At 42.3% G+C, this 15094-nt stretch overlaps 1 protein-coding gene across 11 annotated transcripts in view; it reads left to right on the forward strand.

Moving 5' to 3' along the window:
• Positions 1 to 14820, forward strand: part of kirrel3b (kirre like nephrin family adhesion molecule 3b) — a 153636-nt gene extending 138816 nt beyond the window's left edge. For 4 of the 11 annotated variants that reach the window (XM_068585169.1, XM_068585171.1, XM_068585178.1 and 1 more), the window contains 7 exons: positions 1042 to 1142; positions 2902 to 3112; positions 4470 to 4577; positions 5008 to 5091; positions 5396 to 5511; positions 6266 to 6352; positions 10112 to 14820. In XM_068585169.1, the coding sequence (XP_068441270.1) occupies positions 1042 to 1142; positions 2902 to 3112; positions 4470 to 4577; positions 5008 to 5091; positions 5396 to 5511; positions 6266 to 6352; positions 10112 to 10573 (1169 nt within the window). In that variant the 3' untranslated portion in view covers positions 10574 to 14820. The remainder of the gene's footprint in view (positions 1 to 1041; positions 1143 to 2901; positions 3113 to 4469; positions 4578 to 5007; positions 5092 to 5395; positions 5512 to 6265; positions 6353 to 10111) is intronic. The other 7 variants (XM_068585170.1, XM_068585179.1, XM_068585172.1 and 4 more) reach the window with 6 other exon arrangements.
• The last annotated feature ends 274 nt before the right edge of the window (positions 14821 to 15094 follow it).

Raw genomic sequence — 15094 nt, forward strand, 5'->3', positions numbered from 1 at the left:
TCCACTGCGTTTCTGTTAATTTCACTTCCAGTCAGCTCTTCAGGACCAAAGGGAAAATACACTTGAAAGACAGAATTGGGTCATGTGTGACATCTTGTCTTCATATTAGAGCTGTCACCTGGTGTGAACAGCCTCCGGACCAGATGGTAAGCAGACCAGTCGTTTAAGCTGAATTGCCCTTGTCAGGCAAGATCTTGTAGCCTGATCAAGGTTTAACAGATGCTGGCTCAAAGTCCATCGCTGCAGCTCATGCTGACTGAACTAACCCCGTTTAAATAATTGTTTATTCTAATAAAGTCACTCCATTTAATCAAACCTAGTATGGGAGAAACCTGAATCTTACCCAACACCGTTTTGAGGTTGTAAGAGTTTACGGTGAATAACTAAGAACCACGTATGTAAAAATATAATGTGAAATAAAAAATACCATATTTGTTTCTCATGTCTTTATGGATCTTATCTTTTAATTGGATTGCGTAGAATGCTATCCCAGCTTTAATTTAGATTTTTTCTTTTCTTCTGTTTTTTATGTCAACCTATTGGTTCAAGGGTTAAATCTGCTGCAAGCAAATTCAAGCAGGTGATACACGGCGACAAGTGTTATCGCCCCACAATGGCATTTTCTCTCTTCCCATCTGTGTAGTGCTGATTACGCTCCAAAAACCGCTGTGGCACTCTCCAGTGACGTTTATCTCCATGGGAGAAATCAAGCCCGTCATAAATCAACAATTTCTTGATCCAGAATGAGGTCTGGGCCCCTACTCATGCCCTTCATTCAGGCCTGGTGTGTCCTTGGGTAGATTGTACTGAGGGATGAGGCATGTTTATATTGCACTGCAATACAATTTCCACCCCAAATGTCTGAACAATTCAGGTGTTTGTGCTTTGGCCCCGGAGAGCAATTAGGATATAATGTAGTACCACAGAAACTGCAGAATTGTCGTATGACCTGAAAGTGAATTAAATTATTCATGTTTCAATTTTTGTGAGTTGTAACTCATTTTTTAACTTTTTTTTGTACTCTTTTTTTCTTTTTTTCAGGCCCCCCTACTATCTCCAGTACACAGACTCAGCAGGCTTTACATGGAGAAAAAGGGCAAATCAAATGTTTCATTCGAAGTACACCACCTCCAGACCGCATCGTAAGTACACTATTTATTTTCTTAAGATCTTCTACTTGTCTCAACTTTGCCAGGTTTTATTGCAAGGACATGTGTGCAACTATAGTCATGATATTTTATTGATCAATGGTACATGAATAATGCAAATTAGATGAGAGGATAATGCCCACTCATTCATATCTGTGCCTGGAATACAATGGCTGACTGAGTTATTGATATAATGCCTGACTGCACTATTGATCTGTTAACTACACACGGGTCGAGATAAGTTGACGTATTTTACAATATTAGCTCCATAATTTGTGCTCATATTAAAAGGTGGGCATTATATTACAGTTTGAACTCCCCTTTTCTCATTTGATGCACAGTTATGCTCTGTTAGTGCTGATCCCATAAAGATTTATGGCCCTTATATAAACAGCCTCTGAGCTCACGTTGTGCTTATTATTAATTTGTGTGTGTGTGTGTGCATGTTTGCATATGAATGTTAATTGGTATACTTTGTCATCCAATGTGTGCTTTTATTATATTAATGTCCAACATTAACTAGCCACATAATTAATATTAGGTTTATTAAAGGAGGGTGCCTGCAGAGGCTGGTTGGTGGGTCCTAAATGTTATTGCCAAACTATGTATTTACAGTCTTCTTTCTTTTGCTTTTTGTCTACAGTAATAACACACGTGAAAGCTTACTACTGTACTTATGTCAAGTCAATTTAATTTATGTGCCCAAACATTCCAAATGTGTCACAGAGGGCTTTACGGTCTTCTTAACCACGAGTCAATTATCAGCACGCTAACACCTGAACTCAGGCATATTTGTTACATTCATTGTATTTCTCAGTTCTATTAAGCTGCCTGCCCATTACTCCCAGCTTGAAGTTAAATGTGTTCTTTATCCTCCGAGTACGAATTTTTTTGTCTCGCTGTTCATCCAGCATTATGAATTTCCTCATTTGCCAGATAAAAATCAGCAAATTTAAGTCGTGTAATTCTCGCTATAGTCACCCAAAACAAATGCAGTCTGAATATCTTTAGCGTATTCCCACTGATTAATACTTCCGTCACTGAACTCTTCACCAACCAAAGTGACTTAATGCCCGTGCGGTGACCACGACCAACTCATCTCAGAGTAAAATATAAATATCCCTTTATTATTGTATAGCGCTAAGTTCATCTACTCATGGCCATCGTGTGTTTCCATGGAGATCTGCACTGTTAGCAACACAAAGCTGCCTGACATGGTTCAGGAATCATCCAAGAACATATTGGTGAACTCGTATAATGATTGCAGGTTAGCACCATCCAATTAACACCTTCCAATGAACCCACGCATTCATCATTGAAAGAAGGATTCACTGATGAACACTGGGTAAAAACCACACGTATGCGATTTCTTGCTCGACTTTATCACCACTACAGGTCCTTTGTTCCGTCGCTGCCATAACATGTGGTAGAAAGCTTTTGGGCTGAAGCTTTAAACTGTGGGGAACTTTACAAAAAGGACGTTTAATTGTTTAACAAAAGAGAGTCTGCAGCCATGTTAACAGCTCTGTGAAGCTATACAGCAGTGCTTTGAGCTAGATGCTAATATATGGATGCTAACAGGGAGAAACAAATTCAAACCATAATATTTTGAAGAAATTACACACTTCACCTGCTGGCTGAATGAAAGAAGGTGACGAGGTGACAACAATGCATATATGCCTGGAACACTGCTCTACGGCGCCGCTAATGCTAACAATATGTAACACCTCTCTACCCTCTCACCTTTTCTCAGGCCTGGTCATGGAAGGAAACCGTGTTGGAGTCCGGAACGTCCGGCCGCTACACCGTGGAGACCGTGACCACAGAGGAAGGAGTGATCTCCACGCTGACCATGAGTAACATCGTCCCGGCGGACTTCCAGACCATCTACAACTGCACGGCGTGGAACAGCTTTGGCTCGGACACCGAGATCATACGCCTTAAGGAACAAGGTGGGAGCCAAGGTTCGACAGGTTCCACCTTACTCTTCTTCGAATCACATGACTGTGGTTTTGTAGATAGCGATAGACGTTGTGTGTGCGTCACCGTGGTTGTGAGTGCACCGATCGAGCGCGTGTGAATGGGTTGGTGCTTTTTGTGTGTGGATGTGCTTTTGTGTTCAAATACGCATGAGGCGGGATTACACGATGAACAATCATGAATAATGTGGATGCAACATGTAAAAACAACAAATATAGAGTCGATGTTTTCTTTTGGGGGGATAATCTATGGTCACATATGTGTTGTTTTCTTACTTTGATGCAGCAGGTATGTACACCTTTCAAATTCTATTGGAATAAAAGTTGATTGAAATTGTCATTCCGCCAACTTAGAACTGTAAGACGATAATACAAAACTCTGAACCATTTGATGTACAGTAAATGTGATGATGACATAAAGTCCAGACAAATTAGTTTCCTGGGTTAACACAAAGTGCAACTCCCAGGTAATTTGAACTGGTGACCCTAAGCATACACTGCACTCTGAATATAAAACACAAGAGGCCTCCTGCTTCCTGAAGAGAGCCAGTCTCTCTTTCTATTGCTTGAAAAATGAATATTTTGTATCTGTTGACCTTTTCCCCTCTACCGTCGGGGAGGCCGTGTTTTCTATCCACTTATCGCAATTGATAAATTATAAGCCGCTTATGTGAAAGTGACATTGATCAATGAAGACATTAAACAGGCTTTAATGGTGTAGGAAGAGCACTTGGTTGTTTTGCATTTGTTTAAAATGCTAGAAGGTCATAAACGTGGGCTGGTAACTCCGGCCATTAAAGTGTGCTTTAATGAGAACCTTTAATGTTGGAGCAGCATATAGATGCAGGTTTAATCTATTGCCAGTCGCAAATGCACTATAACATCCTCCTAGAAACACGCAAACATGATTATGCTCCAACTAATGCACACAGTCGTGTGCTCTAATCAATGAAAATAAAAGCCCTTGGTGAAAGGCTTCTATTAGCCTAAATGAGTGTAAATTAAAAGTTATTAGACAGTGGGATAATGAGACAATTGGAGGAAATTGTTTACACACACAATCCTTTGGATCGCGGTGCAGCACTTTTTTTGTTTAGTGTGTCGTTCTGTTTCTGTGTATTTCTATTTCATATAGCCTTGTGCGCCTCGGGGATAATGTCAAAAGTCACTAAGAGGGATGCAATACAGCATATCTTCTTTTACTTCCTGTTTGTTGCAGAGACGGAACAGTAGAAGCGGTGCATGTGTGTGCCTCCACTGTGCATTATGACCCGATATTGAATTTAATGTACATTTGAGATGTTTGCCGTATCTTATCATTGAAGGACATTTCTCTCTGCAGAATCTCTCCCAGTGGCGGTGATCATTGGCATTGCGGTGGGAGCTTTCGTGGCCCTCATTGTCCTCATGGGCACCATTGGAGCATTCTGTTGCACCCGCTCCCAGAGAAGTACGTTTCCTCTTCCCCTTGTTCCATCCACTGAAGCATGAATACAAAAGTACTGGATCAGGCACACTAGAAAAAAATGTCCATCTAGTCAAATGTAGATAGTGTTTTCATTGATCTGCTTCAAGAAATTCTGACAACACATAAATAGCAGGAACATAGTGTCATCGCGTCTGAATAGAAGTTTAATTAACTTGTTGAGATGGACATCTTTTTGTGGTGCAGAGATAGCCATATTGTTTTAAGGGCTCATTTCATGCAATCTCAGTCTGGCTGCATTCGCTTTTGAGGCTATTTACATCCTGCGCTATGTTCACTGCCACCCACCCATGTACCAAGTGACTCAGGTTAGAGACAGTCAGCCACTGTCTCTATCCAAGAACCAATTTGTGCTCCTGGTCCCTTCAGCATGTCTATTGTCTGTATACTACAGAGGAAGCGCACCTGGTTATGCCCTCACTGCCCGTCTCCATCTGTGCTCACCAGAGAGAACTTGCAAGCAAAATTAAGACAGAAAGTAAGACCTTGTTATATGACAGTATCATCCGCATTGTCCCAAACAGAATGAGCCGCCGTGAAAGGCTGTGTGAGATTGCAAATGTATGCAGGAAAAGATAATCTTGTGTTGGCAGGAAACAAATGATTAATAATGCTGTGTATTGTTTTCGGGGAAACGGGGGAGCTCTCACAAACCAAACCCAGGGATCTTTGCTAAATTCTGCAATACTGCAAACTGCACTGAGGGGAAATTATAATGTCAACAAATACAGATTGGTGTTTGTCCAGCTCATTGAGATATGCGCGTCATCTGTTTCTGCCAGATCTGAAAGGAGTCGTGTCGGCGAAAAACGACATCCGAGTGGAGATTGTGCACAAAGACCACAATGCAGCACGGGAAAACGAAGAACACACCTCCATGAAACAACTGATGGTGAGTGTGAGTGTCACAACATACTACTTTCCACTTCTCATTCCTGAATATATATATATTTATATACATATTTGTCCTTAAGATAACATTAACATAATGATGCGCATTACTATTGTCATTGCTATTTCCTGTGGAATAAATAATGATGTTGATTATGTTCATTTATTTGACTAATGGGAGAACAGAAATGCATTAAGAGTGTAAGTGTGATGTTGTCGAGGCATATGGGCTATATTTATTATCAATGCGATGCCACATGTCCTATGAGCAGAACAGACCCCGATACATTGTAACCGTGCAGATGCTGATGCATTATGGGTAATCCTACAGTGGGTGTACTTCTGTATCTAAATGCCTTCAAGACACACGAAGAACTGTTTCCTCTTTGGAACTGTACCAGTGTTTTTGATTATCGTGCAGCTTGCTCCAGGGCTGGGCTATTTGCAGTGCAAGGTTTTACATTTTCTTTCAAAAATACTTAAGACAGTCGGTACTTCTTGCTCGTGCTAGGGAAATGAGCTTTGCTACCTTACAAATCTGCATTCTGTTCAGATAAATAAAAGATCCTCACGTATGCATTAGTAATGCTCTCCGCCAGCCTTGAGTGAAGGTGAAAGACGTCGACCGATATTTTAAAAAAAAAAAAAAAAAAAAAAAGAATTAGTGATGAAAGGGAAATTCTTCCCTCTCAAAATGAGAGGAAAGGATTTCAGGAACGACACAAACTCTTTTGTTTATACTTTTTGTGATGTGTCTGCAGGTTGAACGAGGAGAGTTCCAGCAGGAGTCGGTACTGAAGCAACTGGAGGTGCTACAAGAGGAAGAGAAGGAGTATCAGCACATTAAGGTGAGACTCGTGAGCCACGACAGCATCGGGGAGTAAAAGGTTGTAAGAGAGAGAGAGAGAGAGAGAGACAGAGAGAGAGAGAGAGAGAGAGAGAGAGAGAGAGAGAGAGAGAGAGAGAGAGAGAGAGAGAGAGAGAGAGAGAGAGAGAGAGAGAGAGAGAGAGTTTGGGTCTTTATCAACTCTGGGACCAAAATAGCAGAAAAGTATTAATCCCTCTCTTGCTAGGTGTGATTTTCCAGGGATAAATCCACAGACAAAATAAGTCCTTTGTCTCTCATCAAAGGTGGTTCAAGAAATCCGAGGCCCTTAAGCTGTTAAGGGCCGACCTTACACCATTCAGAGGAGATTGGAATATTTTAAAGGACTTGGAGAAGTGTTGGGTATTTATTCGGGTATTGATATTATCTCAGCAGGATTTCTCTCCCTTTTTAGTGATGTACTATTATTATTACATACTCAATTTGGAAAACGCTTATCTTCTTCAACACATTCTGCTCCCATTAATGTGCTATCTGTCAAATCCAAACACGTAGACCAGCAGATAAACTTCTGAACTCCTGAAGTCCATTAAGCACAGCCTCTAAATCTCACCCAAGAAAATACAATTTGCTTCGACTCTAATAATGATCCACATAACTACTTTGGGTCTGTAATTTCAGTGGAGAATTACCGTAGGTGCTACAGGTTTGTTTGCGAAGTCTTGACAGGATTACTGAAAGTTGAGTCTCAGGAGAAAAAACAAAAGCAAATAGTTGAGGGTAAGCTGATTAGTTTCTAACCTGAAGAAAAGCAATGAAAGGTGTGTCTATCAACCCTTTCGCTCACTGTTTTAATCTCAATGGTGCAGTGTAACCAGCGACAGTATGCAGCTCGCACCAACACATGAGCCATGAGACATGATCAGTATGTGAGTATATGTGAGTCCACAACGTTTTGAGTCAGAGCCCAGTTTTGACCCCTCTGGTGGCATCTAACAAAAGACACTGCTATATCCAGAAGCTTGATATATGAGCTCTCCATCAACTGTTCGCTGCGTGTTTACACCCTTTGATGTCAATAGTCCTGCTGCATAAACGGTTCAGAGTCCAAGTGCGAACTGATTCTTTACGTTGGAAAAAAAAAAAAGACTAAAATGGTGGTCAGATCCAACCAAATGGGTCTTCTTCAGTGACGCCAGGATCCAATGAATAGGCTACAATAGAAAGGACTGTACTGCTATTTATAGCTGTCTGGCCATTTACATGGCAGTGAATGGATCAGTCTGTACAGATGAGTTCTCCCAATGCACGTGAAAGCACTTCGTCACTACGATTTAACAGATTGTACAGGTTCCTGTTTAAAGCCCCTTTTAACTCATTTGAAGGACACATTCTCTTCTCTGTCTACGTATAAGCAACCTGTACAATTTACATTACTATAGATTACTTCTGCACAAGGTTCTATGCAAATTAGCACATTATTCAGTAGCCCTTTATCATGAGTACATACTATTTACCATAGTAAAACATGAATAAATGCTGAATTTATCATTTTTAAAGCATTTTTCCAACATGGATACTCATCAGTAACTCATTAGGATGCAATGCATAAACACAGTTATACACAGTTGTTTCATTATTGATTAATAAGCTTACGTTTTCACACTATAGTTAGTCGTGATATACTAAATTAATCATGAATTGCAGCATTTTTTTTAATCATTTAATAACACCTCACAAAGGATCTTATTCATCATCTATAAGTCCTTAATACTTTATTACAAATGGGGAATCCATAATTTATAAAGTGTATAAACTTAAGCTCATGAATCAAGCATAAAACATTGATAACTGGGGTTATGAATTGCATACCAGTGTTCGTGTTGGAATAACGCTTTAAAAATGATGAATTCCGTGTTTATTCATGCTTTACTAATGCTAAATAGTGCGTACTTATTATAAAGTGCTTCCCATTATTCATTTTCCACAGCTGTTACACTAATATACATTATGTTTTGTGCCGGCGTCAGCCATTGCTGCAGGCCTTGTGTTTTTATGTTGGCCTGTCTGGCTCATTCTTTTGAACACAATATCTAAAGAACAGCTGAAGGGAATGTCTTTACAACTTGGAGGATCATCTTATTAGAACCAAGAATCATTGTGGACTGTCAAAAGACTTTTGCGGCCATAACTCAAGAATTGAAATAAAGTGATGGCCATTTCACACAAATGTCTGATAGAATAGAAACGATGATGTGATAACATTTGCAGTGCATCATGATGGATAGTACGAGTGTTTTTGTTTCATTTAGCATAATGTATCATAAACTAAATATTGCTGTTGCTTTGCTCATACTGTCAATCCCCCTGTCAAAAGTAGTTTACAGTTTTTTATGACTTAAAAAAGAATACCCTGCTTTCACTAATGTTAGATTCGCTACAGCTCCTGCATGGTCACAGTGGCATATTACCAAAAGCTGGATTAAATGTAATCAGAAGTGCATTATACTATACACCATACAATATCCATACTGTCCTTAAATCTTGCCTCCCTGCATTCTGTCTCCACGTTGTTTGCAAGAGAAATACTTCTGTAGAAGTTGTTGCTAAAGTTAATAAAATATGTGGTGAAAGTGTTTACCATCCCTTAAGAAGACCCTTGGTGCTTTTCATGGAAATGCATTTCGAAATCAAGCACACAGCGGCTCTTCTCAGTGGGTGTTTACTCCGCGTATGACCTGCATTGTTGCCTGCAGGACTGTCGATTACTCCTCACACTGCAGTTGTACATTCAACCGAGGTCACACCACTATTCTGACCCCGCGTTGAGGTGACATGTGCGTTCAGACTCTGCGACACACCGGAGCTAATCAGTGCCACGGGAAGGAATTCGGACCTATTCATTAGTCCTTTTGTCCCTTGGCTCCCTAGAGTGTGTTTCTGTTTGCGTGCTTACCTGCTGCCTCTAAGGGCTGGATTTTTTTGAACCTAGTTAATGACAGCGTGCAGGAGGCGAGAGCAGAGGGGGGGAGGAACTGAACAAGAGATGAAGGCCAGGCACAAACAATCTCCCCGTCTCGCTGTCTGATAATGACGAGCGTAACGAGAATCCTCTCAGGTTCTCTCTCTCATTTGCCCATTATGAGCATTCTTCCTTTGGTATTTGCCACCATGTTCACCATGCTTGACATTCACATACGTACACAAGAGAACATGACAACACACGCACACACACATACACACTCTCACGCCCTAAACGGACCCTTAGCAACAGCACGGTGCCTGCAGCTTCGCAGACAAACAGCACAGCTGTAGCCTTAAGAAGTCATTTCACTGCAAACATGAAATCATTGACACTGCGATTCGTTACGGTCCAATTAAAGCTGGTGTGTGCGTGAACTTTGCAGTGACACGTTGGATGCCAAACTATGAATCATCAAGGCCCGCTTAATTAACGAGAAACATGATTTTAAGGTTAGCGTGGGGGTTGAGTAAATCCTAGCACTAAGCTTTGACACTTTTCTTTTTTTTTTTTTTCTCTGCCTGTTTTCTCATTTATTCAGAATTTGGAAAGGTAATTACTGCCAGTTTGACCTTGGCTCCTGATGCGCTTTGAGAAAACAACATGTCAATGCATATATAAAAGGGGGATGGTTTTCTTTACCCCCTCTTTGGCCTTCATTAATTTGCTATTTGGCGTAGCCTCAAACAACAACAACAAAAAAAACTATAACAATTTTAATGATAATAATAACCTTTCTTTCCTGTGTTTTTTCCTTAGGACCCAACAAATGGCTACTACAGCGTCAATACCTTTCAGGAGCACCACACGCCTACCATGGCCGGGGCCCAGTCCGCCGAGGTGAGGAACCCCACCAACACGGGTACCCTGGGCAAGCAGCGGGTGCCGACGGGCATGTCCTTCACCAACATCTACTCCACCCTGGGAGCCGGCCCCAACCGCCTCTACGACTACAGCCAGCGCTTCGTGCTGGGCATGGGCAGCAGCTCCATCGAGCTGTGCGAGCGGGAGTTCCAGCGCGGCTCGCTCAGCGACTCCAGCTCTTTCATCGACACGCAGTGCGACAGCAGCGTCAGCAGCTACAGCAAGCCGGACGGCTACGTGCAGTTCGACAAAGACAGCAAGGCGTCGGCCTCCTCCTCCTCCCACTATTCCCAGTCCTCCTCGCAGAACTCGGACCTCACCCGGCCGCTCCAGAAGCGCATGCAGACCCACGTCTGACCACCAGGAGAGGGAGAGGAGAGGGAAAAGGGGGTGGGGGGAGCGCTCGGACGGGGTGTAAATAAGCAGCTGGGATTGTAAAACTGTAAGAAAATCAGCTCCCTCGAGCCACGAAAGTAACGACGTTACTGGCTCCTTCGGACACCTGATGCCGGGGCTGGTTGGCTTTAATACGCCGTAGGACTTGTTCTGACTTCTCAATGTCCTCCCCACCCCTCCCCCCCCCCAAAAAAAGTGGATCAAGAAGCCTTATATTTCACTCATCAAGCACCTCCTTTTTTTCAGCCCATAATCAGAATTGTGCCACAGAGAGGTTATTTGCCAACACAGAGACAACACAAGTTTGGAATTTGAACCTTCAAATACGTACTGGGTTTCTGGAATTGCGAGCAGAGGGCAGGAATACTATTTAAAAAACAAAAAAAAACAAAGGCCTTGTGTGACAATCAGCGCCCCCGGCAAAGACCATGTTTTGCCTTTAGAAGATTGTCATTCAGGAAAACTGAGATTGTTGAGGGGACTCAGCACGAACGTCCCGATAATGAGTGCGAGCCAACGTCCTGCTGCTCTCTTGTAGATTGAAGCACAACAATTAATGTGCATGTGGTTTTTAGTTGTTGAAGCAATAACTCTTCCGTCTCCCCACCCTCCGTACAGACACAGTGTGTTAGGCTGGGCTTGTTGAAACCCATCTCCTGCGTGGGCGGTAGAAAACTTTCTTCATGTGCCCACAGACTTATTGAGCGTTTTAAAAGAACAACTGTTTTTTTTCTTGTGTGTGTGTGTGTGTTTTTTTTTTTTCCCCTCTCTGCAGAAGTATCTGGGCCACAGAGCTGGACAGATAAAGAGGAGCTGAGATCTCATTTTAAATCCCTGAGTCATTATTTTACTGTGACACACAAAAAAAAAAGATATCAGTGTATATACGTGACTGTAATTTCTTTTCTAGCATCTAATTTCAGACTCTGATTTCCCTCATGGAGGACTCTAAATGAGACATGAGCGCCTCTTCTTGTCCATATCTACTTTGCCTTGAGCGTCTGTTTGATCTGTGTCAATACAAACTTCGACTAAGCGAGACACACACACACACACACACACACACACACACACACACACACAGTGTCAGCTTCTCGGCTGATGGGGAGCGGCTTCCTCCATCGTGTTACTACTTCCGAGGCGTGCAGCAGGGGGGAAAGCTCACAAACTGCCACATGTGTTGTACTTGTTGTGAGTTTCTCCTGCTAACGCCGGCAGATCATCAGCTAATACTCGAGGGTACTCGTTGAATGAAATGTAAACATTATACTTTAGCTGAGCTTCTTATTGTGTGGTAATCCAATTGGTATTGTCAATATCACTGTTGACACTGGAGCTTAGTGCACCCCTGACTGTATACCTACCTGTGATCGTGCCGGTCATCAAGGGATATGTAGAGCATTTAGAAAATGTGTTCTATTTCACTTTCTGCTTTGATTTTTTTTTTTTTTTTTTCCTGGCTACTGTGGAGCTGATGGTGTTACGCAGACTCTTTTCAAGTGCATCCTTTTCATTTTGTTGGGTTCTGCACCTGTATGTGGACTAAATGGAAGCTGAGGCTGTGTCAAAGCAGGCCCTTTAACACGTGAACCTAGATATCCTCTGTAACAGCCGCGGTTACATAATACACGATATCGCATTTGATTTTAGCCATCAAAAGCCTCATTTGTCTTCCCGAGGTCTGTTCCTGCCATACTTTATAGAATCAGCTTGTTTGTTATTCGATCAGTTCTTTGAGGGGTAAAAAGGAGGAGCAGATTGCTTGTGAAAACAGTGGCTCACAAGGTCAGCGTCACTTCTGTTTCGTCGAATCAAACTCAAAAGTGACAGAACGTATACTGGGTTACGATATGTCTTATCTAATTAGATAGTTTTTCAGTATCTCCCATAGCGGAGCAGTCAATTGTGATGAAGTAAGCCAGAAACCAACCATGAACAAAAAAACAAGGCATGGCATTTCCAACAAAAGCAAGTTGTTGCTGGAAGCACTTTATGTTTGATTATATTCAGGGCATTTGAATGGAGTTTCCACTTGAGTGGCAGTGGTTTGGACTCTAATTTTACAAATGGATTGGCGCCCATTGTACAGCTTAAGACAAAAAGCTCTGTTTCAACGCTGATAATCCAGTTTGGCACTTAGCAGACTGTATATAAATCTCTAATGTTGTCTTGTATATAATTTTTCCTGGCTTTTCTTTCTCTCTCGGTCAGATTTCAGTATATTAGAGCTCCACCAATCCACGTGGCAACAAAACTGCACGCCAGACAATCGCTTTCTCTTTGTTTCCCGTCCCCAAAAATTTAATCAACCTTACTTGTTTCTCATAAATTCCATGAAAGGCTTGTGTGAGCAGTTTCTCTTCCCCCACATCTCACTGGGGAAAACTCACAATTTGTACACCGAGCACACGGGAGGCTATAGGATGAGAAGCCGAGCTTAGCTGGGACAGCTTTGAAGTGAGATGCAGTAAGAGGTTATTATACCTTCAGCCCTTCTGAGAGATGCCCAGATGCCCAGCAATATATTGCATTCGGCACCACGATGACTGTCAAGTGTGCTTCTGCCGATTCTTTATATATTTTTCTCTGCATCCCCGAGTGAAGGATAACATTCGTACATTGATATCGGCATGAGTCAATTACAGCTCCATGCGGCTTGAACAGAACTGGACAGGATGGTTTTTTTTTTGTTGTTTTTTTTTGGGGTATTTGCATATTTTATGCATCATTTTACAACCGCAGCTTATAAATTCAAGCATGTCCACCTATCAAAACATATCAGAAGGCAGACATGCAGCATGTCTACCCCCCCACCCCCCCCACCCCTTCAAAACAAAACACATTTGCCATGCGCTCCAGTTTTACTTATCTGATGCAACCCCCGCACTGATCCAAACATAATGCATTTCCCCAGTCCAGAGAATCAGCACACTGCACAGCAAACAGATAAATATTTGATAGGCCAGCCTTCTGTCCCACCCCTCCCTCCCCCTTTCCCCCCCCCCTTCCTCCCACCCCCTCTCCAATGGCAGCAGTGAGCGCCACAGAAAGCGAGTGCCATGTCGGTCTTTGGGAACCGCGGCCCCCAAAAGTCGGCCCGGCTCACCTGTGGACGGCGCTCCGGCTGGTGCTGGCTGGCGGCGCCTGTTTGCCTGGCTACGAGCGCCACACGGATGCCAGGGCATAACAGATGGATAAACAACAAAGACCAGGACAATTACAAGGGGCTGCTGCCCTTTCCTGATAAAAGAAAGTAACCTTTTCAAGGTGGAGGATGCAGGGTAGTCTGTATTATTCAGAGATGCTAAAGACTCGCCATGCAGAACAGTGGATACGGACAATGTTGAGTGTGTGAGCAGTGTGAGGTGAAGACTTGTTGCTCGGTGTTTGTAATGGCTTCTCTGCCCACTGGCGACATTTGTTAACGGCACCAAACGTTTTGCTTGGTCTGAATGGACTGGAGGAAAAAAATCGGATGAAGAAATGCTGAGTATTAGTACTGCGAATATATCATCCAGCGCCTGCAAAGGGTGGTTTACATGAGGCTATTTGAAGTCTTTCTCATTGTGCTGTATGATACATGTTACTAGGGAAGTTGCCATTTGAAACATTGAGTTGATCATAATAACCCTTTATTTACTGTGCAAATGCTTTCAATCACTCTGTCCCTCTCTTTCGCTCTCGCACTTCTTTGCTTTTCTACCAATCAATACCTTGTTAGTACTTTAATAACATACAACTGTAAGGAAAAAGGGCCCGGACTAAATAGTATTTGCAAATAATCTTCGGCGTTTGTTTGAGCCTGCGGGGCACGTCCGGGAGCCTGTGTGGTTTGGTGTGCAGCATACAGTGCTTGAAAAGTCACAGATGATTGAAAGAATCACAGTGAAGCATTTGGAAGTCAAATGAGCATGCCTCTCTCTGATTGGTCCAATTGTTCTGCACTCCAGATAAGGCAAACTCGTTTGCAAATACTACATGACCCGGGTCTGAAAAAGTACTTAACGTAGACGGTCATTTGGAGAGTTTGTATAAATAGTGAACCATAAGCGTTACTGTAATGAAAAGACAACATGTAAATTATACTGGGTAAACCACTATTTTCAGTCAGTGGGCCTCTGTATCTAAGAAAAAAAAGAAAAATGGTTGTATTTTAACTGTACTGGTCTGTGAATCTATGATGCTTTTGCTCTGTATATTTGGAGAATAAAAATGATGTTTGAGTTTGTGTGGATTTTGCCCTGTTGTCTGTCACTAAGAAGGAGTGAGAAGATGTGAGTGTGAGACGCACACGGGAGACTTTTACATGCATCAACATAGTCATTTCCTCAGAAGTGCAGTCGGGTATTTATGGAGACTAAAAGGCCTTGTTCACAAACTCTAAGGCTTCGCAATCACTTCTGATTCGTGGGGTCTCTTTAAGAGAGGTGCTTTTGTAGATTGGAAATCCAGTGTTACTCTGGTATACTGCACATTTGCCTT

The sequence above is a fragment of the Clinocottus analis genome, unplaced genomic scaffold, assembly GCF_023055335.1.
Source record: "Clinocottus analis isolate CAN_PGR_092001 unplaced genomic scaffold, fCliAna1.0.p SCAF_2, whole genome shotgun sequence".
NCBI lineage: Eukaryota > Metazoa > Chordata > Actinopteri > Perciformes > Cottidae > Clinocottus > Clinocottus analis.